A 26,690-nucleotide genomic window follows, 5' to 3' on the forward strand; every position below is an offset into this window, starting at 1 on the left:
AACTATTTATAGTGGCGAGGGTTGAAGACCGAAAGAAGAAATAATGGAAAACAAATTACATAGGTTTGGGAGGAAAACTTGAATACGTTCAATGCCATTTGTAAAATGCTTTAGAAGCCAATCTTTTGGCCGTGAAAAACAGCTCTACAAATGTATGCTTCGATAAACAAGTGAGGAATTAGATTTGGAGGGAATGTGTGTGTCAATAACCGTTAGTACAATTCGTAAGGCCTTTATGACCCAGTTTTATGTACAAAATCTAATCTGGGAAAAGGGGGGAAAAACAGTGAACGAGCGTGTTCATTACCCACAGTTCAAAGGCCTATTGGGCCTGTTTTTACTGCGTACGCTTCAACAAACGAAAACCTTCTCCCTTACAGTTTTCGTTTGTTGAAGCATACGCAGTAAAAGACAGGCCCAATAGGCCTTTGAAATGCGGGTATTGAACACGCTCGTTCACTGTTTTTCCCCCCTTTTCCCAGATTAGGTAGGTTGTTATGAAGCATACGTTTTGTACATAAAACTGGGCCATAAAGGCCTTACGAATTGTACTAACGGTTATTGACACACACATTCTCTCCAAATCTAATTCCTCACTTGTTTATCGAAGCATACATTTGTAGAGCTGTTTTTCATGGCCAAAAGATTGACTTCTAAAACATTTTACAAATGGCATTGAACGTATTCAAGTTTTCCTCTCAAACTTATGTAATCTGCTTTCCATTATTTCTTCTTTCGGTCTTCAACCCTCGCCACTATAAATAGTTAGAATTGTAAATTTTAGAACCAGTCTCGCGTTGATAATGCCCACGTATGAAGTGGGCGAAACACGTGTCCGCTCATATAAAATTATTTGTGGTAATTAGGGGTGAGTATTCCTTTTAATTTTTATTTTTTTTTTGCATGGTACCTATTTTTAAATGGCTTTTTTAGTAGGATTAGTACCATCCTCATTCTCAAAAAGGAATTTGTTACTGACACATATTTCTCAATCAAAAAGTTGTTCAAGTAGAATAATTAAGTGCATTTTTTATATAAGCATTGGTGTCATACAAACTAAAAGAAATCTGTTCGTTAGTCTAAATGTTGCCTAGCTGCAAATATTCGTTGACAACTGTAAAAAAATTGGAAGTGGTTCTCTTCGACCACTGAGGTTTCATCAACGAATTAAACATGAACTTGTATAATACCTAATCCATTACATTATTAACTAATGCAACTATTTTTAAGTAAATTGCCAAATGTGATTAAAAATATCAGAAAATTTATTCACATGAAAATCAAAAGAATGAACTAACGTAGTCTAAAATAACGAAGACAACCTCTGCATTTATGTGACACCATAGTAATAATTTGATTACGAGTGATAGCCGCAGGTAGAATGAGAAAGTCACTACGTGATGAAATAGTTATTCTGGTATCAGTAAACTTTTGTAACATAATTTTAATTTATAATTTGAAATGTATTTACATAAATTTCAATGTACTTGATTTTTAACATTGTTTGCATCATTGTCATCATTAATTTCAACAATACTTAGACTTTTTGTACTTTCAATTATTTCATTGTGTTCTACAAAAAAATACAATAGGCTTATGGTAACTAAAGTAAGAAATGAAAACGTTTGATTGAAATTTATCTAAGTATCGCGTAAAAACCGCATCGATCGTCGTAGCTGTATAGCTACAGATATACTGCTACAAGTATGTCGGTGACGCCAACGCACTAGATTTCACCCATCCAAAAAGCGTCTAACGCCTACAGCACACGGCCGCTGCGCGTGCGCCAGTCGTGAGCATGTCGGTGACGCGAACCCATAACATTTTCCCCTGCCAAAAAGTGCCCAACGTCGCTAAAGAAGTTTTGACTTCAAAAAAGTTGTTAGTGTCCTAGGATTCAATAGTGTTTGATAAGGTCCTTTTCTAATAAAGATATCGACTTGTCCAGGATCCACATCGGCAGAATACCTTCTCTTTATTCTACATGGATTTAGTTCGATAAGTATTCGATAAAGGACCTTGTTGAAAATTACCGAATCGTTCAGAAATTCAAATATTTATGGGAATGGAAATATATACTTTTTTACTTACATTACAAGCGTCTTTTCCTCCTTGTGGATAACCGGCACATAAATTTCTATCAAAAACCCAGGTATCGTTACTGCCGACGTAACGACGAGCACATTCCTCATTGGAAATAATGGGTAACGTTACTACCTGCAATTGTGTCGGAAGAGCACCTTCAACGGTTAACATTCCCCAACCGACAACGGTAGCCATGGTTCCCGCAGGTAAAACAACGTTGGGTAGTGGTAAAGCAACTGAATTAATTTTTTTTCCAAATGCAAGATTTTTATTCAGCAGGAGAATGCTAATATCATAGTCTACCGTTGTATCGTTGTATAAGGGGTGAATGTATAACTTTGCTAGAGTAATTGCTTCGTTTTCTGTTTGATCGAACTCGGTAGCACCCACACGTAATGTAATGTTGTCTATAAGTTCCCTATACCTACGAAAAACAGAATAATTGGTACTCAAACCTCCTTGATTCAACTGCACAATGTTAATATACAGTCTTAAGTAATTAAAATTGCAAGCACGTGGATGAAACCTTTGGTAATTATAATGTCTCTTGGAAGTTGGGGCAATTGGAAGTCAGATTGTAATTAAACGACAATAGATACCGATACCGTGTTTTCTTTCGGGCTTTTTGGCCGTGGTCCGTGGAATCTTACTTTTCCCAAACGTTTCGCCATTGTTTGCTTACGACATCTTCAGTGCTGACTGATCAGTTACGACTCAGCACCTGCCCAGTCACCACTAAAGATGCCGTCAGCAAACAACGGCGAAACGTTTGGAAAAGTAAGATTCCACGGACTATTCCCAAAAAGCCTGGAGGACAACACAGAACCGATATACGCCGACCGTGAGAGCCTAAGAACTACAGACAATAGATACCTTGGAAACGGCTACTCATTGAGTTTTTTCGTATTTTAATTTCACTAAACATGCTCGTTTAGAGAAGGGAAAGCAAGAAGACGTTCTTTGAAGGATAATGAATTTTACGTTTCTAACTGAACGAGAAATAGATTCTAATAATGAAATCAACCACTAGGCCAAAGATAAATGGTAATGTTATTAATGTATGGGTGCGAAACATGGACAGTGGACGCGGAGGAAAAGAAAAGGTTAGAAGCGTTCGAAATGTGGTGTTATAGGATAAGGGTAACGTGGGTAGAAAAGGTTAGAAGTGAAGAGGTATTAGAAAGAATAGGGGAGCAGAGGAGTCTATGGAATTCAATAAGGAGAGATAGGTTGGTAAGACACCTTCTCAGGCATGAAGGTGTAGCCAGAGATGTATTAGAGGCCGAATCGGAAGTTAGGAGGAGTAGAGGTAGATCGAGATTACATTACTGTTCGCAAATAGTTAAGGATGTGGGTTGTTCCAGTTTTAGGGAAATGCGAAGTTTAGCTCAGGATAGGAAAGAGTGGAAGTGCGTGTCCAACTAGTCTTAGGACTGACGACCTTATGATGATTAAATGAAGAACAAACAGAAACAAGACACTGTAGTTGTCCAACTACAGTGTCATGTTTTGGCGTTGGGGTTTTGAGCTATTCTGTTTGTTCTACAACAACCGCCAAAGTTTTTCCAATCTTCATATTATGATTAAATGAAAGAGAAATAGATTCTAATAATTAAATCAATGAGTAGGCCGCAGATAAATGGTAATGTTATTAATTATAATGTCCCTTTGTACGAATGTGCTTTAAGTGTTTTGTTATTTACATACCCATAGATGTCCTGCGGTGAGAACCCACTTTGGTGAAATAATACAGGCCCCACACGCAAATTGATTATTAAGACATAATTGTGCAATGTACGGAAAATGTTCTATAGTCGTTGCGTTTCCACCTACAATCCTCACTTCATCTTCAGCGATATCAAATTGTCTAGGTAGGGCCCCGATTCCTAACAACAACGTAATCCGCTTAACTGAATTTCAATTTAAACAAAAGGTACTAGGTACTAATTACACTTACCCAGTAGAAGGGAAACTAAAGTAATAAGCAGAACAACCTTCATAATAAATTAAATAAATAAAAGTCGCTACCAGGACATCAACGATAATGAATGTTATTTTGATATTTATAGTATTCGTATCGGTATCAAATATTTTATCAAGTAATCACGAGGCGATGTGAAGATAATTTTTTTTGTGGTTCTTGGAATTTAATGGGTAATACTTGGTATAGAAATGGAGATTGGAAAAACTTTGGCGGTTGTTGTAGAACAAACAAAATAGCTCAAAGCCTTAACGTCAAAACACGACACTTCAGTTGTCCGAAGCACTTTTCGGTTTTTCAAGAAGGCTGTACCGACGACACGTCCATTTAAAAAAGAACTTCGGTGTAACTATTTCTATATTTTGTTTCTTGGATATTAACCGTTAAAAGATTGGAATGAAATATTTAGAAACTGCTAAACTATTTATTATATTTACAAAGGAATTAAAATGAACAAAGTGAACGTCTACAATGATACTGCTAGAATGCTTTCTGTACAACTTAAAACTAACTTAAATACATAAACAGACCTCCTGAAGGGAGAGAAGGTGGACAGGCTGTACCAAGCTAGTAATAATTAACAAGTACAGATATTTTGACCCAAGGGGTCCGACAAAGGTACCTGAAGGGCAATAAACTGAACGAAATAAGACATCAAAATTGCCTGAAACATGTTGTTAACGTGGATGAAATATTCGTGTGAATTCCCACATAACTATAGAATTAAAAATACATATATATACAGTCAGGATTGAACAAAGGGAACGTTGTTCCTTCCTTCCTGGGCATATGTTACATACTCACTTAGACCAACGTTACCAGGGCTAGTACAAAGAAAACATAATGGGAGATTACATTTGGGGGTTGATTCGAGAAAGTTGATCCGTACACAGAAGAAATACCAACAGTATCCATTTTTTAAACTTAATTGTTATCTTTTTTGTATTCATAAATTTATTTCTATTGTCTTTAGTAAATAAAAGTGATATAAATGAATAAATCAATGTTTGTTTTCTTTTTATATATAACTTAAAGAAAAAACACCAACGATTTTCTTAAAAACTTGAAATTTCATTCTAATAGCTACAAAAACAAACTTTATTAGATAAAAACATTATTTCTTTTATTAATTAGGTATAAAAAATCAAAATCGGGTACACAGAACTCAGACACCAAATTCGTGTTGACTTGTGCAATTCATTTAATAATAAGAATAATACTTGTTGTGTGAGCGCGACCCTTCTTGGCAGCGCCATCCTGTGAGATGGAGTTGTATTAGTTTCGCAATGTTACGAGTGAGGTAGTGGCAGGGTTGCCAGATGCGGCGACTTATCGCCATTTAGGCTACTTTTGACAAGGCTCGGCGACTAAAATGGCCGATGGGCGACTTTTGAAATGAAACAATAGAATGAAAATTTTTCGGATAAGATGGCCACTGACTTATTTTTTTTTTTAATTTAATTACTAAAATGTTAATTGATAAATCGTCACCTAAGTCTGTAAAACCAAAGTTGATTGATAAAAGATTAATAATAAAGAACAGATTTTCATTTCTTTTTGTAATAATTATATAAAATTCTACCTTAAAAACAATACGTCCATATCACCCTAAATTATCCTACACATGTCAATGATGAGCACGGAAATGTGGACAAACTGTATGTGTTTGGATTTGTGCGATTTGATGCAAGCAATAAGAGAATCCAAATGGATAAAGATTTGTTCAAAAATATCTGATACAACTATGAGAAGTCGATGTAAGACGACAGGGTGGCAAAGTATGACACTGATACATAACACCAACGGGAAACAACCACAATATGATATCCCGAGTACAACAAAATGAAACTCAAATGATGGCGTCCGCTAGGCTAAAAGATACCGGAAGTCAAATAGTCCCCCATTCGGATTTTCGGATGGGGACTACTTGTCATTGAGGAGTGTAATAGAAGTAATAGTAGTATTTCACGAATCGAAGCATGGAACGTTAGATATCTAATGCAAATGCGAAAATTTAAAAATTGAAATGAATAGGCCACACTTACATACTAGGGTCAATTGAAAAGTCCCCGGCCTGACACATAGATGGCGGCACCAGAACTAAATCCATATGATTTTCAGTTAGTCCTAACCTTCAAAAGACGCGTCTATAAATTTGACGGCTGTCGGATCATTAGTTTGTGAATTATAGCATTTTTAGTGAAGCAACTTTTGTTATTGTGAAAAAAATGGATAAAAAGGAATTTCGCGTGTTGATAAAATATTGCTTTTTGAAGGGAAAAAATACAGTTGAAGCAAAAACTTGGCTTGATAACGAATTTCCGGACACTGCCCCAGGAAAATCAACCATCAAGGATTGGTATGCTAAGTTTAGACGTGGTGAAATGAGCACCGAAGACGGTGAACGCAGTGGACGCCCAAAAGAGGCTGTTACGGACGAAAACATTAAAAAAATCCACAAAATGATTTTGAATGACCGTAAATTGAAATTGAATGAAATAGCAGACACTCTACAGATATCAACGGAACGTATACATCACATCATTCACGAATATTTGGGTATGAGAAAGCTCTGTGCAAAGTGGGTGCCGCGCGAGCTCACTTTTGACCAAAAACAACGACGAGTTGATGATTCAGAGCAGTGTTTGAAGATGATCACGCGTAATAAACCCGAGTTTTTGCGTCGATATGTGACAATGGATGAAACATGGCTCCATCATTTCACTCCGAAGTCCAATCGACAGTCATCGGAGTGGACTGCACACGATGAACCCGCTCCAAAGCGTGCAAAAACGCAACAGTCGGCTGGCAAGGTTATGGCGTCTGTATTTTGGGATGCGCGTGGAATAATTTTCATTGACTACCTTGAAAAAGGAAGGACCATCAACAGCGACTATTACATAGCGTTATTGGACCGTTTGAAGGACGAAATCGCCGAGAAACGACCGCATTTGCAGAAAAAGAAAGTCCTGCTTCACCAAGACAATGCACCGTCTCACAAGTCAGTGAAAACGATGGCAAAAATTCATGAATTGGGCTTCGAATTGCTTCCGCATCCACCGTATTCTCCAGATCTGGCCCCCAGCGACTACTTCCTGTTCTCAGATCTCAAAAGAATGCTCGTTGGGAAAAAATTTTCGTCGAATGAAGAGGTGATCGCCGAAACTGAGGCCTATTTTGAAGCAAAGGACAAATCGTACTACAAAAATGGTATCGAAAAGTTGGAGGATCGCTATAATCAGTGTATCACCCTTGAAGGGAATTATGTTGAATAGAAGAAACGAATTTTGCAAAAAAAATGTGTTTTACTATTTTAGGCCGGGGACTTTTCAATTGACCTGTTATATAGAAGGTATTAGTGAAGTCCGCTGACTAGAAGCCGGAGGCTTTCGGAGTGAAGATTTTTGAATGATACATACAGTACGGGTAGAGGGTAGCAATTGTATTGTGTAGGAAAGCAGGATACGTGTAGGAAGTCACTTACAAAAAACTCGGCAGGATATTTATGTTCAATTAATATTCGAAATTGTTAAAAACGGTAATGGTGCAGACAATAATCAAAACGTAGAAAAGGTTTATGCAAATATCGAAGACGTGTTAAATTTAGTCAGATGGCAGAAAAACCAATTAGTTGTAGGAGGCTTCAACGTAATAGTAGGTGAAGGTAAAGAAGGAGTATATGTAATAACGGGTCATTTTGGATTTGGCAATAAGAATTACAGAGGATAGCCTAGAATTTTATGCTAAACAGTCGCGAATAGTTGATTTGATCATCGCGTTACGAGGCGTCTTACGTGAAAGATGTCAGGTAATTTAGAGAGATAAAAATCAACTAAAGGACTCGTAGAAGTTATTCAGGAGCAAATACGGATGGCGACGATAACCTAGTGGTTAAATTCAAAATTATAAAGAAGAGAAAAGGTAGAAACGTCTTAACTTAGAAAAAGCAAATATCGGTCATACCTTATTAAAAATATATACAGGGGTGAAAAATGAAAATTATCTATATGTCTCCCTTATTATGTATTTTAACATAATTGTAAACTTTATTTACACATATAGATAAAAATATACCACAATCCACCGGAGAAACACTTCCAAAACTCCAAATCGATAATGATGTCTATAATTATGTTAATACGGTAATTGCCTAAAAAACATCCCTCATACCCTGTCGACTTCGCGTTGTGGGGCATTTCCTCGGTGGATTATGGTGTGATGTTTATAATATACTCCCAATTTTTGAACTAATCAGTTAACAGTAGTGGCAGATATAATGAAAGCTATGGATTAATCTCAAAAATCTCGTATAATCATCATCATAAGGTCGTCAGTCCTAAGACTGGTTGGAGACGCACCTCCACTCCGTCCTAAACTGAGCTAATCTTCGAACTTCCCTAAGTCTAGAACATCCCACATCCTTAACTATTTACGAACAGTAATCCAGTCTAGGTCTACTTCTACCTCTCCTAACTCCCGTTTCTGCCTCTAATATGCCTCTAACTAGACCTTCATGCCTGAGAAGGTGTCCTACTATCCTTTCTCGCCTATTTCTTACTAACTTCCATAGGGTCCTCTGTTCTCCTATTCTTTCTAATATCTCTTCATTTATAACCCCTATCTCACAACGAAATATATTCTCTCTTTTCTGTAGATAAGAAGATATTTACATTGGTGACCCCGTCAACGAACAAAAAAACGCAGCCTCCCTATTTGCACATCCTCCACGCTGGGTATACGCAAACGTTGCTAATCCCACAAACGCAGTTTCTCCACCATCGCGCTTGAATCTCTCTTCGCATCTCGACGACCATGGCGCACACGCACACCAACGCGCTCAGCATCTCTCAAAAGAGAGCGTGAAGAATTCGGAGATCCATGACGACTTCTCAACTTTGCCCTTCTCGCCTTCCGACTCAACATCTTCGATATCGTCTCTCTTCCTTCACTCTCTTCGAAACTGGGTGGGAAATGCTGTTGCTAACAGCCTGTTTCGTGCCAGTTCGCGCTACACATCCTACAGATCTCCAGGTGTCTAAGGCCGATAGCACGTCGTCAGTCTTACTGATGAGTCTAGGCGTGCTCACGGAACGAAACATCCTTTCTCCATTTTCTGCAGACAACGAGCTATCTACAATATATCCATTATGTTTCAGGCTTGGGTTTTAATCAATCAGTTCTTGTATCATTGTCTTTGTAGTTGTTCTGAAAGCTCCCGTATGGTGACGGCATGGACAAGAGGTAGTTTTTTCAAGGAAAATTGCTTTTGTTATATTTTTAAGATGCTGATGTTGTCCTGAGCACATTGGTGTATCACTGGTTAAAACATATTGCTATATAATGTAGTTAAGGAATCTCGAAAATCTAAAACTATTGACTGTTTTTTTTTCTATACTGAAGAAAGGAAAGTTTCTGAAGTGAAACTTCTTTGGGCTTGATGGAAGTAAAATCTCAAGGCCATGAAACGACACGTTTTGCAACATTTTGTCTCGAGAAGCGATAGGCTATGAGAATAGAAAGGCGCGCATACGCATATCTGTAACAAACACAACTGTGCACGCAAATTGTAAAATTGTTTATTAAAATAATAAAATACGTTAAAAAAGTAAAAATTTTTTTGATGATGGAGTCGACGAAGTTTTCTTCTAAAGTTAAATCAAATAAAAAGTTAATATGTTCAGTGAAAAGCTGCAATAGCACTTCAGACATAGATCTTCACTCTTCANTATTATTAGAACTGTTTGCAGAATGTTTTGTTATTTTTTTTTGTTATTACAATAACGATGCGTAGCGACATCAATTGCTATTTTCTTTTGCTGGTTTTATTTGAACATACATATAATTTTTATTAAGCACAAAAAATGAGACTCGGAGAAAGCAAAATATCAATAAAGTAATTGATATCATTCAAATATGAAATTAAAATGTTTTTCTGGAATGTACTGCATTTTTAGAAACGTTTACAAAAAATTAACAGAAAGCATAAAAAATCAGTAACTAATTGTGATGTGTAAAATACGGTCGATTTAGTAGTTCCATTTAATTGTTTGAAATCTCGTCTCAATGAACCCAGTCAGGGATATGCAGTATTAGTAGATAATATTTTTCGAAGTATGCAAAAATATAATTCCTTTTATTAAAATGTAGTGGATTTTATGACAAAAAATATGTATATATGTGGTATTTCATTTTCTTAAATTTTTTTAGTTTAGAATAATGAGACAGTTGAGTGTTTTATTCGATGAGAATTAATGTTATCTCAATATTGATAAGAAATGATGCAGTATTTGTAATAAAAAAGAATGTAATAGTTTTTTGAAGTGAAAGTTCTTTGGGCTTGATGAGAGTAAAATGTCAAGGCCATGAAACGACACGTTTTGCAACGTTTCGTCTTGCGAAGCGATAGGCTGTGAGAATAGAAAGGCGCGTATGCGCATATCGGTATTACAGTCAGCTGTTAGTGACCGTCATCTCATATATTATACTGTAATGTATATTCACTATATTATAGTGCTAAATTAATTTTTTGGTTATATTACGGTAAATGAACAAGAATTAATTTTTAATTAAGAGTGAGTATTATTATGTATTAAATCTAATTCCTTGTAGTTATTGATAGTTTACGGTTTCTTAAGCACTTGGAAAAATAAACGGAAGCGAAAAAAATTGACCATTTTTTTGTTATTGAATTACATAAAAACGTATTAAAGTAATACTCCTTAGGTGGACTAATTTAAAACATGCTGGAAAACATAAATCCTGAAAATTCTCGTACTCTAAGTAAGTATACATTGTAATATCAGTAGTTTATTGATTATAACGAATTACACACTTAAAAGTACGTTTTATCAAAGTCCTGTAACTGATGTGATAAAAGAGCGTACACTTGAAACATTCGTGTAGGTTCCCGGATATTTGGCATCAGCACAACCAATACCGCCAGAAACCACTCCATAAAGTACACCGTTCGCTGTCAGTGGTCCTCCAGAATCACCCTAAAGGAAAATATTTTCTGATACAGCACAAAACTGATGCAACACTTAATAAATTGCATTGCGTAAGAACAACTGGTTTAAGACGGTATTTCAATAAAGAAATGGAAATAAGAATATGACGTTTTGCGTTCGCAATGAGAGCTGACCTTACGAATGATCTTTATAGTCATCAAGGATACTGTTAATGAATAGGCCATAGTAAATATCTGCATTTTGTCGATCATTTGCGGAACTGCTCACGTGGTATCATCACTAAAACGCTTGATTCGCCTTCGTTGCGAACGTAAATCGCCACGAAATTTAGAATATGAATGCGCCCTAATGTACTCCAGTTCTCATGATCTAAACATACAACTAGTCACATAAAATTAATTTGGCGTGTGAAGGCCAGTGCAGCTTCAAGGTGAATTTTGTCACTGTTTTACAAAAATTAGTTCACGCCTAAACATTGGTCCTTCGAGCCGGATAATTTTGAACATTCGTCGTTCACGAGCTGTAGTTCAAGGGCATTGTATTTCGCGAACCGAATTAAACAAAAAGGAAGGATTTTGCATCAAAAATCTAGATTTAACATTGCAGCAGCTTGTGTACGAAAATTGGTACAGAATTGGAGTATCTTCAGGAAGAATTCACGACGTAGTCGAAACCGAACAGTGAATTAAATCATATACAGCAATCATCGCATCAGTGGACTTTGGAATCCAAATAGCAATCATCGCATCAGAAGATCAGGGGCGTTCGCATACATATTGTGGAAAACACAGGGTGAGTTTTTGAATCGTCTTCTCTTTATTAACTTATCATTATTTCCCAAACGTTGCTTCAATTTCAAATCTATTCAAAATATCTGATCAGTCAAAACAGCTTAAAAAACAACGGGGCGTGCTTAAAGCACAACTATCTACACTCAAGAACTTTGTACTTGAGTTTAATAGTGATGATTTTAATTCAATTCATGTCCGAAAGGCCAATTTAGATAGAATTTTTAACAGTTTCCAAAACGTTCAATTAGAAATCGAATTGGTGGAAGATACAGATGTAGACGATAGTATCGAAACAATTGAGTTTGAGGAAAAATATTATGAATGCGCTGAAGAAATCAGTAGATGTTTGGATCCAACAGTCGTGTATGCTTTGGTCAACATAATGACTGATTCAAGCTAATAAAATTTTATCCAAACAAAAATTCCTGAATGCCAACGAAATAATTAAATCCCTGAAAAGCTTGACTACGTTACCATCTGTGGAAGCTTACATCTAACATAAAAATTCATGGAAACCGGAGATCGGCATATGGAGAGCACCGGGAGAACGAATATGTTAGTAATTTCTAAAATAAATAATTCGGTTATAGATAATCCCACTAAATATTGATCTGGAAACATGATTCCGCAAATATCATCCCAAATTTCCCAAACATTTTGAAATTTCCAAATTTAATTCCTAATTCATATGGTTTTTGAATATTTCGAATTTCCACTGTTGGTTTACTGCATTACTGCCTGGTGGGAATGAAACACCCAAAAGTTTTTAAGTTTTTTTTTTTGAGTAACCAATACTTGTTATTAATTTTATTCTATACCAGTTCTACTGGAAACAACTTTGAAGTACACACAAAAAGATTAGCCAATCGGTATTAGAGTCTGGATCTGGTTAGAAAGTTTGATATATAAGTGTAGATGAATGTAATTACAATTTGAATACAATTATCCTTCTTTCGCGTTTATGTTTCTTTTTGTTTCCTCGTTGACAATTTAAAGATCCAATAACATTCGTTTCTAACGCTGTTGGTTTTTAATTGACGCACATCTCCTTTTATAAATGGAAAGTATGACAAAAATAAAATAAAAAATAAATATTCGACACCCCTTGAAATTACCCAGTGAAAATTTGATACGAAAATATTATATTCAATATTTTTTATATTATAATAAAATTTGCTTCAATGCCATTTCTCTACTTACACTACAGGTGTCTCTTCCTCCTTGGTCATAACCAGCACACAAATTTCTATCGGAAATATAGGTGTTGGTGTCATTGTAACGAAGAGCACATTCCTCATTGGTAATAATGGGCACCGTGACTTCCTGCAATTGTGTCGGAAGGGCTCCTAGATAAGTTAAAGTACCCCAGCCGGCGACGGTAGCTAACGTTCCCGCAGGTAAAACGAGGTTGGGTGGTGGTAAAGCAATTGAATTAATTTTATTTCCAAATACAAGATTATTATTCAGAAGGAGAATGCTTATGTCGTAGTCCTGTGTTGTTTCATTGTATAAGGGATGAATGTACAAATTTGCGAGAGTAATTGCTTCGTTTGCTGTTTGATCAAACTCGGTAGCACCTACACGTAATGTAATGTTCTCTATAAGTTCCGTATACCTACGAAAAACAGAATAATTGGTACTCAAACCTCCTTGATTTTGGTTCTTCAACTGCACAATGTAAATATAAAATCATTAGTAATTAAAATTGCAGCCCTGTGGAAGTAGCCTTCACTAGGTAATTAAAATGCCCGTTGGACGCTGGAGCAAGTTGAGGTCAGATTGTTATTGAGCGACAGATACCTCGGAAATTGCTACTCACTGGGTTGTTTTCAATTTTAATTTCAATAAACATGCTCGTTCGGAGGGGGGAGCGAGAAGTTTTGAAGGATAATAAATTTAAGGTTCCTAATTGAGCGAAAAATAGATCCTAATCTATTGGGATCCGTCAAATAGCGCCGATTAGGGAAAATTTATCGTAGTTCCTATAGTGTACCGTGCAAATTCCAAGTTTTTAAATTACGATAAAATGATAAGTGTTGACACAATATGTGATTGGGCTGACACAAAGCCTCGGAAAGGAAATTTCGTTGAAGGTGAGCGTGCTTTTAATGCCAATCACATTATAAAATTCGGAAATAACAAATCCGGAAGCTAGCCTTCAAATTCCGTCAAGTTTACTGTCTACTTTTTACTTCGGATTTAAAAAGTGATTCACGTTATATAATTGGTGAGGTGATTCTGGGTGATTTAAGCAATATCATATCAATGACTTGCACGTGCAAAACCGATTTAAGAGAACGTTGCAAACACATTATTGCAACTTTGTTGTATTGCAGCAGGTAGGTTCTTAACCTCAAAATACTTATATCGTATCATTAGAATTGTGTTAAATCAATTACACAGGAATAAATAATTTCTCACTTTATAATTTTAGTATGATTCTAGTTTTAAATATTAAGGTTATGGCTGATGGTAAATACTTGCTGAAATATAATCATGTGCATTAAAATGACGTGAACAAATTTTTATTCCGGAATTCACTTCTTTGATACCTACTGCTTTCATCCAAGCTTCTATTAGTTTACTTTTTTCTCTAATTTTCCGAATATATTTTTTACATATATAAAACGGTTAGTTTTTATTGGAAAGTAGTTAATGTATTGTAGGTGAAGAGTGAAGATCTATGTCTGAAGTGCTACTGCAGCTTTTCACTGAACATATTAACTTTTTATTTGATTTAACTTTAGAAGAAAACTTCGACGACTCCATCATCAAAAAATTTTTTACTTTTTTAACGTGTTTTATTATTTTAAGAAACAATTTTACAATTTGCGTGCACAGTTCCTATGTAAATTTTTCCCTCATTCGAGTTATAAATTTTGCCACCAGATGGTGTATGCCCATTTGACGGATCCCAATATATATAAAAGAAAGTCGTTTTAGTTACACTCAAAAACCGATTTGGCTAAAAATTGGTGGAGAGGTAGCTTAGAACCAGGAGAAGGACATAAGATACTTTTTATCCCGTTCCCGTGGAAAAAAAGTGGTATAAGAAAGCACAACCGACAGCAAAACGAAAAATTTATCAGTCAAAATGTCAGTCCAGCCGTTCATTGTTAAAAATGGTATAACAAAACGCTACTGACATTTCTATTCACTATCTCGACATTTTAAAAAATTCAACCTCCAAAGGGGGCGGTAAAAAGGTGTTGCAAATTTTGTTTGGGACATACTTTATTTGTGGTTGAATTTACTTGAAACTTTATATATATGCTATCTAATATTATTAATCAAATGAAAGAGGTTGCAACGTTTCCATGGGGTATATTTTATTTGTACTCGGATTTAATCGAAGGTTGCTCATTGTTGAAATTAAGCAAATACGTGTTTTGGCAATTTTTAAAAATCAACCCTTAAGGATGACATGTTGTTGGTACGTTTGTATTTGAAATCTAAGATGGCGACATTACATAAAATTAAAACGTTGTAAGGGTAAATTGGGAGTTAAATGGTTTTATGTAGGAACAATATTAATTTCTGTGAGCGAAGCCGCGGGAAAAAGCTAGTAATGTAAAAAATCAGTGGGCCGCGGATAAATAGTAATGTAAAATCATTATGTCTCTTTGTACCAATGTGCCTCAACCGTTTTGTCATTTACATACCCATTAGTACAATGTCCTGCGGTGAGAACCCACTTTGGTGAAATAATGCAAGCCCCACACTCAAATTGGTTATCAATACGTAACTGTGCAATGTACGGAAATTGTTCTATAGTCGTTGCGTTTCCACCCACAATCCTCACTTCATCTTCAGCGATATCAAATTGTCCAGCGAGGGCGCCGATTCCTAACAACAACATAAATCATTCAACTAAATTTCAATTAAAACAAAAGGTACAAGGTGCTAAATTACACTTACCCAGAAGAAGGGAAACTAAAGTTATAAGCAGGAGGACCTTCATAATATATTGTAAGTCGCTACCAGGATGCTACTGATCGCTATTTTATTGTTTGTAGTATTTATTCCAAAAGTTTTTTCAAGGCTATATGAAAATAATCTTTTTGAGTTTAATTTTATATCAAATTTATAAAGAAAAAGAAAAAATAAAAAATAAAAAAATTTTAATCGATCACACAAGTCAACAAAAAAAAGCCTTTTTTGTGCCTGTTGTTTAATGAATATTGTCTGACTGTTTGCATCGAAAAATAACCAGAAATTCAATTTATATAAAAAAAATTGCCTTTACACTTTATGTAACGATAAACAAAAATAAACAATTGCGGAGGATATCGGGCATATACGGGAAGCGGCAGAGCAGTCACTTGGGACGTGTACGCATTTTTTAGAGAAACGACGTATTTTGTGTGTCTTGAACGTTAAAATGTCTTCCGAAATATGTAAATGACGTGAACTCGTTTTGCTGTATTTGTGTAGAATTTATTGAGAAACAAACGAAATATCTCAAACTCCAATGTCAAAACATGACACTAGTTGCCCGAAGCACTTTTCGGTAACAAGGTACCTTCTTCAGGGACTGAAGTGAACTAAACCTAAAAGGGAACTAATCCTTATTTATACTAATAGTTGTTAAGGTTAAGGAACATGGCTCAGTGACAATAAGGTTGATGCTCAGTGGACCTTGACAACATTAACAAAAATAATTAAACTAGACTAAATAGCGGAGATCTAAGGATAGGACCGTTGTCATTGTTAAGTAAAATTTGTTTATTTTTATAAATGTATATTACAAACTTTTAAAACTATCTAGTAAACAATTATTCCTAACTTCCCTAACTAATTTAAGATTATTAATATTAATATTATGTTCTTCAGTAGGAATAACTGACGACAAAATGCCTTTAACAAATAGTAAGAATATGTAGGGCAACACTAGATTTTTCCTCTCTACCAAACCGTGCATCAGCTTAAATCTAGTTTGTCCAATATATTTATTAGTATAGTCAGAGGTCTAGACCATTGCTTAGCATTCGGAAGGACGCCGGTTCGATTTCAGGTACGACAGCCTTGGTACAAATTTTTCTGTGGTTTCCTTGGATCAGTAATATTCCACAGATAATCTTTCATTCTCTTCTGTCTTCATTTCGTCCGTCTCATCTTTCTCACCCGAACCATCACCCACACATTCCCACGATTCCTGAAAGAAGGCTGAAGAGGGCCTTCCGCTGTACCTTCCAGCGTAGTCCGGAGGGACTGCCCGAGTTAAGAGAAGTATTTCACTAGGACGACAGTGTGAAGATAGCCCATAATGAGGAACGGGTTTAACTTAGCATTAGAAAGTTTCAAAATAATAAGGCACCATGTATACATGAGGTACAGGTGGAAACCTTAAAAGATGTAGGCCAACAGATTATGGATAGTAGTTTAAGTTAAACACATATAGAAAACCTGGATTCTATTTAGGCCTTGCTGAGACTTACCGATGCTTGACCCGTCTAACGCCATAGATAAGAGTAACGCCTTCTCAGCAATTGAGGAGTAAGCATAGATAAGAGAGATTATACTTATGTGTGGGTTTCTACCTCTAGCGCTACTCCTAGTCGGCTAGAGTAACTAAAACGTAGGTAGTTCTGTTCTAATGTAGTTTCCGCGACATGATAAAGTAGATATTGATACTTGTTTATGAAAATAGTTGCCAGGGTAATCTCCGGAAGTAGAAAAGCGAGGCTAGTATAAATGTTCAATCTATATATATCCACACGCAACCCTTTTCCCAACTTAATCCCCTTCCGACTTCCAACCTTTCCATTTCCTTCCCGGAGATGAGCAACCGTCGGTTGGTTAGTGACTAGGTGACTATAATCACAAAATTGTTCATGGATGACAAAACCATCTACCCATCTGGTGACCAACGTGACGGACCTTACCTGTCGAGGAAAAACCTACATAATCTAAATCTATCTAAATATATATATAAAATGCTAATGTGCTTACGTAAAGACAGGGTTTTCTCTATTACCGCCAACTCCTATCAACTTCCCGTTGGGGTGATAAATACCCCTTGGTTTCCTGCTGAAAGTAAGGGAGTTTAGTCGTGGTGGGTGGAAGTGGGTGGTTGTGGGTGGCGAAAATGTGAAAAAATATACATCTGTCCTTTCCTAACTTATGAGACCTTTTGGAAAGTTCTAAAAATTTCTGAAACGATCCAGAAAACTCCAGAATGTGTGCAACTGTTACAATCGATCTAGAATGTTCTAAAAATTTTTGGAATGATCTAGAAAGTTCAAATTGTGTGCAACTGTTAAAATCGATATGGAATGTTCCAGAAAGTTCTAAAAATATCTGGAAAGTTTCAAATGTCCGCAATTAATTATCAAGCATTTTTAGAATTTCCTAGATTTTGTCCAAATATTCTGGAATATTCCAAAGCGATCTACTATTATCAAGAAATTTTATAAAGGTACAGGGTGGTCTGTCATTTTCGAGAATAATTTTGTGTTCTGCAACATTCTAGAGCGATCGAAAACATAAAAAAATAGGACAAGCTGTCATTGTTGAATATTCTGGTACTAGAAATTTCGATGTATTATGGTATATAAACCGAAATTCAGTGACTACTAAGGGCCGATTTCCTGGGCGATGATGAAAGTTAACAAATTGGTTCAACTGAAATTAGCCTTTCACGTGCTCCTATTTTAAATAATAGCGGAACGCGATTGGCTCTAATCAGTTTAAACAAATTGTTTACGTTGATCAGCGGCCAGAAAACCGGGGGTAAGTTTCTCAATATCTACGATAGAAATCTATATTATCTACGTTAAAAAGTGGATCGTTAAATATTTTATATACCATTAAACATGCGATGTAGTTTAACCCAAACAACGCCGCGTTTCGCTGCCAGTATATTGATAAAGTTCCTTTGTAGCTGGCACGTTATTCTAAATTTAAAAGTGCGATTAACAAAAAAGTTTTCTGTGTTCAAACGACGTATCACGAATTGCGCCCCCTATATAGTGTATTTAAGGAATCTCAAAACCCTAGAACTATTGAGTGTTGTATTTTATATGTTAAACAAAGTTTTGTAAATCGGTATTTTTTATTTCGGTAAACTATGTTGCTATGGGTTTAAATGCCTTTTAAATAAATATACATTGTAAAATTAAGAGCTTTTTATTGATTATAATGAATTACACCCCCAAAACTACGTTATGAAGCCCATGCAATCAAAGTCCTGTAACTGATGCTATGTAGGAGCGCAGACTTGAAACACTAGTGTAGGTTCCGGGATATCTGCCATCAGCGCAACCAATACCAGAAGAAACTAACCCATAAAGTACACCGTCCACTGTCAATGGCCCTCCAGAATCTCCCTGCAACGGAACATACTTCTGATTTGCAATACATAACTGATGCACAACGTGTTAGCATCTACGCAATTATAACATAAAAATGAATAGTTAAAAAAATATTGAAAACAACAATCTGAGAAAAAACGATTACAAGCATATTGTATGTGTATGTTTAGATATGTTACCGGAAATGTATGAAATACAGGAATTGTATACAATTCCTAGGAAATGTATACAATTCCGAGGCTATTTAGAAAATGTATAAAATATTGTTTTAAATATTTTTTAATACACGCATATCCTGGAAAATGTATACATTTATAAAAAAATAAACTAATGCTTTCTGTGAATAAAATATCAGGCCTCCTTCGGCGGGCAACATTGAATAAACGCCAATCTAACCAGACAATGGCATACATCTCCAAGCAGCCTGTCGTATTATTGCCTATTTTATGTCATAAGTCACCAAATATTGTATTAAGAGTTAGAGTATTTTATTCACAGATGGCATTAGTTTTATACATTTCCTGGTACAATATCGGAATTTCATACATATCCTTGGAAATGTATACATTACGCGTGCATTAAAAAATCTTTGGAACAATATTTTATACATTTGCTAAATAGCCTCGAAATTGTGTACATTTCTTATGAATTGTATACAATTCCTAGATTTTATACATTTCCGGTAACAAATCCAACAGTTGTATATATTTTGATCCGAATAATAGAAGTATCTAAGTGGTTATTCAAAAATATGTGATTATATTTACTAATAAATACGTATAAAATAATTCGAAGTGGTCTGTATTCTGTCGAAACTGCCAGACGCGGATCGCGATTTCGATCTTTTTGGATCTCATNATAGTGAGCCTGGTGTTAGACTAATTTTATTGAAATATTTACAGGCTATTTATACTAAATTATTTACATGGTTTTATATGGTAAGGAACATTTCAGCACAATACATCTGTGTGTGTATTTGTCGTTGACCTAGTTAGTCGCAGTGTGTCGCGACCTAACTAAGTCAGCACAAATGTAGACACTTAATTGATACACAACAATAATGTTTTTCGCTATACCGAGTGTTCCCACACCTAACCTAACCAAGCCTACCTACTGTTTGAGTGGTGTTCCATAAGATTCTTTTTTATTAAGGATATCGACTTGTTCACGATGCACGTCCAGCACTTTCATCGATAAAGGGACTCGTTGAAAATTATTAAATTGTTCGAAAGTTCAAATATTCGGTTTGAATTTGAAGCTGTTTTACCTTAACTATTTTACACCCTTTCTTATCATGGGAAATATCTAATTTCCTATGTATGTACTTACGTCACACGCGTCTTTTCCTCCTTGTTCATAACCAGCGCATAGATTTCTATCAAAAACCCAAGTTTCGTCACTGTCGACGTAACGACGAGCACATTCCTCATTGGAAATAATGGGCAAGGCTACTGCCTGCAATTTCGTCGGAAGGTTACCTCGAGAAATTAAAATACCCCAACCAGCAACGATAGCTTTAGTTCCCGCAGGTAAAACTACATTGGGTGGTGGCAAAGGAACTGAACTAATTCTTTTTCCAAATACAAGATCTTTATTCAGAAGGAGAATGCTTATATCGTAGTCTAACGTTGTGTCGTTGTACATGGGATGAATGTATACTTTTGCTAGAGTAATTGCTTCAGTTGTTGTTTGATCAAATTTAGTAGTACCGACATGTAATATAATGTTGTCTATATTTTCCATATACCTGCAAACAACAAAATAATTGGTACTCAAGCCTTCTCAATTTCAGATCAGATATAAACCCAAGAATAATTAAAATTGCAACAACTATAATGAAATACTTTAAACTTTTGGGTGTTTTATTCCCACCAGTCAGTAATGCTGGGGGACGGGCAGTCCCTTCGGACTACGCCGGAAGGTAGAGCGGAAAGCCTTCTTCAGCCAGGAATTGTCGGAATGGATGGGTGATGGTTGGGGTGAGAAAGATGAGACGGACGAAATGAAGACAGAAGAGAATGAAATATTATTTATGGAATATTAGTGCCCCACCATTTGCCTAAGTGATCCAAGGAAGCCACAAAAAAACTTGGACCAGGACAGGTGTCCTCCCGAATGCTAAGCGATGGCCTAAACTTCTAAGTCATGCCGCTCGGTGTTGTTCTGTATTTTAATTTAACTAAATATACTCATTTAGAGGAGGAAGGGGAAATATGGTCTATGAAGTTTTGAAGAGTAATAAATTTTATGCTTTCAATTGAACGAAAAAGGTTATTAGAGATGTATTTTTGGAGCACCGCGATGTACGGGTGCGAAACATGGACAGTGGGCACGGCGGAAAAGAAAAGGTTAGAAGCGTTCGAAATCTAGTGTTACAGGCGAATGATGAGGATGCCGTGGATATAGAGAAGGTTAGAAATGAAGAGATATTAGAAAGAGTAAGAGAACAGAGGACTCAAGAAGAGAAGTCAATAGGAAATAGGTGAGATTGGTTAGTAGGACACCTTCTCGGGCATGAAGGTCTAGTTAGAGACATATGAGAGGCAGAAACGGAAGTTAGGAGGGGTAGAGCTAGACCAAGATTAGATTACTGTTTGCAAATACAGTCAAACCTGTGTAAGCGAGAATCCAAGGGACCCGAATATTATTCTCACTCATAGAGTTATCTCATTTATNTCAGGCCAATCCTCGCACATCCTGAAACTAGGTACTTCCCACATCCTTAACTATTTACGAACAGTAATATACAGTCAAGCCTGTGTAAGCCAGAATCCAAGGGACCCGAATATTATTCTCACTCATAGAGTTTTCTCATTTATAGAGGATAACAAAAATCGAACATAAACAGGGTGCTAGAGCGTTAGGAAATAGGTAATACATAAGTATATATACATTTTGCTATAAGTAGGTACGTATTTTATTTATTTAAAGAAATCAGTTAATTTTTCCTGGGTATCCCTTTTACAATTTTGAATATGTTTTTCAATTTCATAAATTTTATAAAAAATGAAATCACTTTAATTTTTCGCTTCAACATTGTAAGGGAACAACGTCTAACGTACTTTTTCCAATGGTTGTTATCAACTGAAACCAAATGTTGAGGATGAGTACCTACCATGAGCAGGTAGGAACAAGCGCACAAGTGTGCTACACATGTCTAGTGATTGTAAATAGTCTCGCTTACAGAGGTCTAGAGTAAGAAACTGTCACTTATAGAGGTCAAGAAGCAAAAAATGACTCTCTCTAAAAGAGGTACTCACACTGTCACTCATAAAGGTTTTCGGGGCTAAAAATGACGGGACCTGACTATTTTTGTCGCTTATAGAGTTTTCTCACTTATCCAGGTTCGACTGTAGTTAAGGATATGGGTTGCTCTAGCTTTAAACCGAGCGGCATGGCCTAGAGGTTTAGACCATTGCTTAGCATTCGGGAGGACGCCGGTTCTATTCCGGGTCCATCTGCCTTGGTCCAAGTTTTTCTGTGGTTTCCTTGGATCACCTAGGCAAATACTGAGGCAGTAATATTCCACTCCACATCTTTCATTCTCTTCTGTCTTCATTTCGTCCGTCTCATCTTTCTCACCCGAACCACCACCAACCCATTCCCACGATTCCTGAAAAAAAGACGGCCTTCCGCCCTACCTTCCGGCATAGTCCGGGTGGGAATGAAACACCCAAAAGTTTTTTTTTGACGTGACAACGTCTTATAATTCGATGGAGCCGGCTGCACGCACGAAAAAACATGACTCATGCGGCGTTACCTCGCTCTGATGCGTTCCATTTAAAGCTTGAAGTGCAAGCGAGAGCGCGGAACGTGCGACAAAGAGGCACAATCGGCCTCCGCGTTCGGCAGCGTTCGACATCTGTCTCTCTCCTACTTGAGTGAGCGATGCGTCCGCGTGGACAGCTGCTATACAATAATACATTTACATGTTTTCGTCAAGTGTGAAGTGCAGTGAAAAGTGAATGTGGTGTCAATTGTTTATAACAACGATAATTGCGGCGATAAAGGTAATGATTCTTTCGATATTGAATATATGTTCAGATATATTGTCGAATTGAAGCTAGAGTTACAAAAATTTTAATGATGTTTAAAAGTTGTAAATAAAAGTTGTAAAACAATTACTCAAAGCACATTCATACTTGTAAAAACTATGTACATTGGAAAAAAAAATAAATAAAAATTGACATAATTGTATTTATGGGTAGAAATAAATGTAACTTGATCAATTCAATTGTGATTTCCATTTACCTCCTTCTCTATATCCACATAAAATATGTATCAAACAAATAAAATTAAAATTTTCTTTTGAAAAATGAAACCACTCCATCAGTATTTTTTTATGACTTTGTCACGTTCAACTATCGTCAGTAAACCGACTTTACAGACAACCGATTTTTTTTTCTAGCTTTAGGAAATTCGAAGATTGCCTCAGGATAGGAAAGAATGGAGATGCGTGTCCAACCAGTCTTAGGACTGACGACCTTATCATGATGATGATGAATTGAAGGAGAAATAGTTTCCAATAATGAAATCTATTAGTGGGCCATGTATAAATTATAATGTAATTATTCATAATGTCCCTTTGTATCAATGTGCTTTAACTGTTTTGTCATTTACATACTCATAAGTACAATGTCCTGCGGTGAGAACCCACTTTGGTGAAATAATGCAAGCCCCACACGCAAATTCATTATCAAGATGTAGCTGTGCAATGTACGGAAATTGTTCTATAGTCGATGCGTTTCCGCCGACAATCCTCACTTCGCCTTCAGCGATATCAAATTGCCCAGGGAGGGCCCCGATTCCTACCAACAACGTAAATCACTTAACTAAATTTGAATTCAAACAAAAGGTACATGATACGTAATTACACTTACCGAGAAGAAGGGAAATTAAAGTTATAAGCAGGAACACCTTCATAATAAATTATAAATCGCTACCAGGATATCCATAATTATGATAGTTATTCTGATATTTATAGTATTTGCATCAGTTCCAAAAGTTTTATCAGGTAGTCATTGGCACTCACAGATAATTTTTTTGAATTTAAAATATATCGAATTTATGAACGAAAAAGACAGAAAATAAAATATAAAAAAAATTTAATGGATAATATATTTAAACGTTTATCTAAAGATAAATGCGAAAATGGTGAAGCATCATTTTCGCGTTAACTTAGATAGCTTTTTTCTATTCAAAATTTCTAATTTGTGATTATTATACTAAGAAATATCCAATTGCATCGAGTTATTGAGAAAGACTGACATCGAGTTTTTCCAAAGTATGTATCTCAAATGGCAATGTATCTAAAATATTTTTTTTGCGAGCATTATTTCTGTAAAACATCCCCATTTATCCGTTGCTTTACTTTATTCAGTAACCAATACACATACTAATGATAAGCACTGAAATGTGAACAAACTGTGTATGTTTGGATATGTGCGCTTTGATACAAACAATAACAGGATCCAAGTGGACAAAATTTTATTTAAACATATGTCATGCGAAACCAGGCTAATTGTAGAGTTCTTTCAATACTCAGGGTGGTAAAGACCATGGTATAGCACTCTGATACACAACACTGGAATTCCATGGAAAACCACCACATTATGATATCCTAAGTACAACAAACTAAATCTGAAATGATGACGACCGTTGGGTTACAACATACCGGAAGTAAAATACTCCCCATTCGAATCTCCAGGAGGAAACTACTTCTGGAGATGTCATCGAGAAGTACAATTGGAATAACAGTAGACAGATACAATATTTCACGAATTAGAAATAACAAAGAAATTTAGATAGATAAGCTGTTCGGTGTCGATGTGTTCGATATTTGTATAATTGTATATTTTAGTGTTTTTAGTTTGTATTTATTTTGTATATTGTATTTGTATGTCATGATTTCTGTGTAACTTCAAATTGTGTTCACAAACAACTTTGGACCTCTTTATTACACGCTTCAGGTAGGTATCAAATATTGGGAAAGTCCAAGTTCCCAACTACGTCACCTGGGTACCTGAAGGATTCATAGCAACAGCAAAAGAAGGGTCTGTTTTACTTGAGGGGGGTGTCCTATTTTGGTACAGACTATTTAAGCCCTGGACCAAAAGTAGAAAATACCGAGCGGCATCGCCAAGAGGTTTAGGCCATTGCTTAGCATTCGGGAGGACGCTGGTTCAATTCCAGGTCCGTCTGCCTTGGTCCAAGTTTTTTTGTGGTCTCCTTGGATCACTTAGACAAATGCTGGGGCAGTAATATTCCACAGATAATCTTTCATTCTCTTCTGTCTTCATTTCGTTCGTCTCATTTTTCTCACCCGAACCACCACCCACCCATTCCCACGATTCCTGAAAGGAGGCTAAAGAGGGTCTTCTGCCCTACCAAATGGCGTAGTCCGGAGGGACTGCCCGCCCACCAACATTAGAGGCTGGTCGGAATAAAACACTCAAAAGATTAAAAAAATGTTTTAGGTAGAGAATATTCATATTCAAATCAAATTCAATATCATATTCAACCATAAAAATCAGTTAGACATTATAACTCAACTATACCAATTCAAGTCAATTTTATCTAACCCAATCAATTGGTGTAAATGGGTAAATAAATTGTAAACAGAAAAGCAGTCTTTTTTTCATTTTAATGTTAATAAAAAGTATTAACAAATTCTTATTGTTATAAACAATTCAAATGTTAAATCAGTTTTAAACAATTTCCCACACCATGTAGCGAGTTTTTAATACAACCATCGTGTTTTACATCAAATTTTCTATCAAAGACGTATTTTTAATTGATGGAGAAATTATTATTACTAATGAAAAGCAATTGGTTATATTGGTGTGTCGTATCGGTTCTGTCTCTCGTATATACGATTATNATGTTGTTGCCACGTTTGTATTTGAAATCTAAGGATGGCGACATTACATAAAATTAAAACGTTGTAAGGGTGAGTTGGGAGTTAAAAGGTTTTACGGAGAAACGATATTCATTTCTGCGAGCGAAGCCGCAGGGAAAAGCTAGTTTGAAATAAATATAAATGAGACTGTGGCATAACGATAAACCTTTTTGTTTATCAATAAATTAAGCATTTGATATTTTCTTAAATTGCTAGGTGTTCTTACTTTTCATGAAAATATCTACGTTTCTACTTACATCACATGCGTCTTTTCCTCCTTGTTTTTCACCAGCACACAAGCTACGAGATGGGAGCAACTGGTTAAAACCGATTTAAATATTATATTGTTTATAACAATACGAATTAGTTAATAATTTTTATTGAAACAATTTTTTTGTGAAAATTAATTCTTCTAGCTTTACAGTGAAAAAGAAATCAAGTTTTTAGCTCAAACAGAATCAGAGTTTTGAATTTTTGAAGAGAATCTTCAAGCCAAATATAGAACAAACAGAATAGCTCAAAAACCCAAACGCCAAAACACGCAACTGTAGTTGTCCGAAGCACTTTTCGGTAACAAAGTTACCTTCTTCAGGGACTGAAGTAAACTAAACCTAAATGAGAACTAATCCTAATTTATACTGATAGTTGTTAAGG

General features: G+C 35.8%; 3 protein-coding genes across 3 annotated transcripts in view; all 3 read right to left on the bottom strand.

The window, feature by feature from the left end:
- The window catches only part of LOC108733924 (trypsin-7-like), a 5,728-nt gene extending 1,643 nt beyond the window's left edge, over positions 1-4,085 (bottom strand). Inside the window, exons 1-4 of the mRNA XM_025979868.1 lie at positions 4,043-4,085; positions 3,928-3,995; positions 3,793-3,893; positions 2,092-2,509 (exon numbers count right to left, since the gene is read on the bottom strand). Coding sequence (XP_025835653.1) covers positions 2,092-2,509; positions 3,793-3,893; positions 3,928-3,995; positions 4,043-4,085 — 630 coding nt within the window. The remainder of the gene's footprint in view (positions 1-2,091; positions 2,510-3,792; positions 3,894-3,927; positions 3,996-4,042) is intronic.
- Positions 4,086-10,914: 6,829 nt separating this feature from the next.
- LOC108733895 (trypsin-7-like) lies at positions 10,915-15,803 on the bottom strand. The gene is made up of 4 exons (XM_018465245.1): positions 15,744-15,803; positions 15,488-15,671; positions 13,026-13,440; positions 10,915-11,061 (listed from the first exon to the last, which is right to left on the bottom strand). The coding sequence occupies exons 1-4, from the start codon at positions 15,784-15,786 to the stop codon at positions 10,915-10,917; spliced, it is 789 nt and encodes a 262-aa protein (XP_018320747.1). The 5' UTR covers positions 15,787-15,803.
- A 3,180-nt stretch (positions 15,804-18,983) lies between these two features.
- On the bottom strand, positions 18,984-24,061 carry LOC108733894 (trypsin-7-like). The gene is made up of 4 exons (XM_025979869.1): positions 24,019-24,061; positions 23,796-23,946; positions 20,468-20,885; positions 18,984-19,153 (listed from the first exon to the last, which is right to left on the bottom strand). The coding sequence occupies exons 1-4, from the start codon at positions 24,059-24,061 to the stop codon at positions 19,007-19,009; spliced, it is 759 nt and encodes a 252-aa protein (XP_025835654.1). The 3' UTR covers positions 18,984-19,006.
- Between the last annotated feature and the right edge of the window lie 2,629 nt (positions 24,062-26,690).

Source organism: Agrilus planipennis, unplaced genomic scaffold, assembly GCF_000699045.2.
Source record: "Agrilus planipennis isolate EAB-ADULT unplaced genomic scaffold, Apla_2.0 scaffold11, whole genome shotgun sequence".
Lineage (NCBI taxonomy): Eukaryota > Metazoa > Arthropoda > Insecta > Coleoptera > Buprestidae > Agrilus > Agrilus planipennis.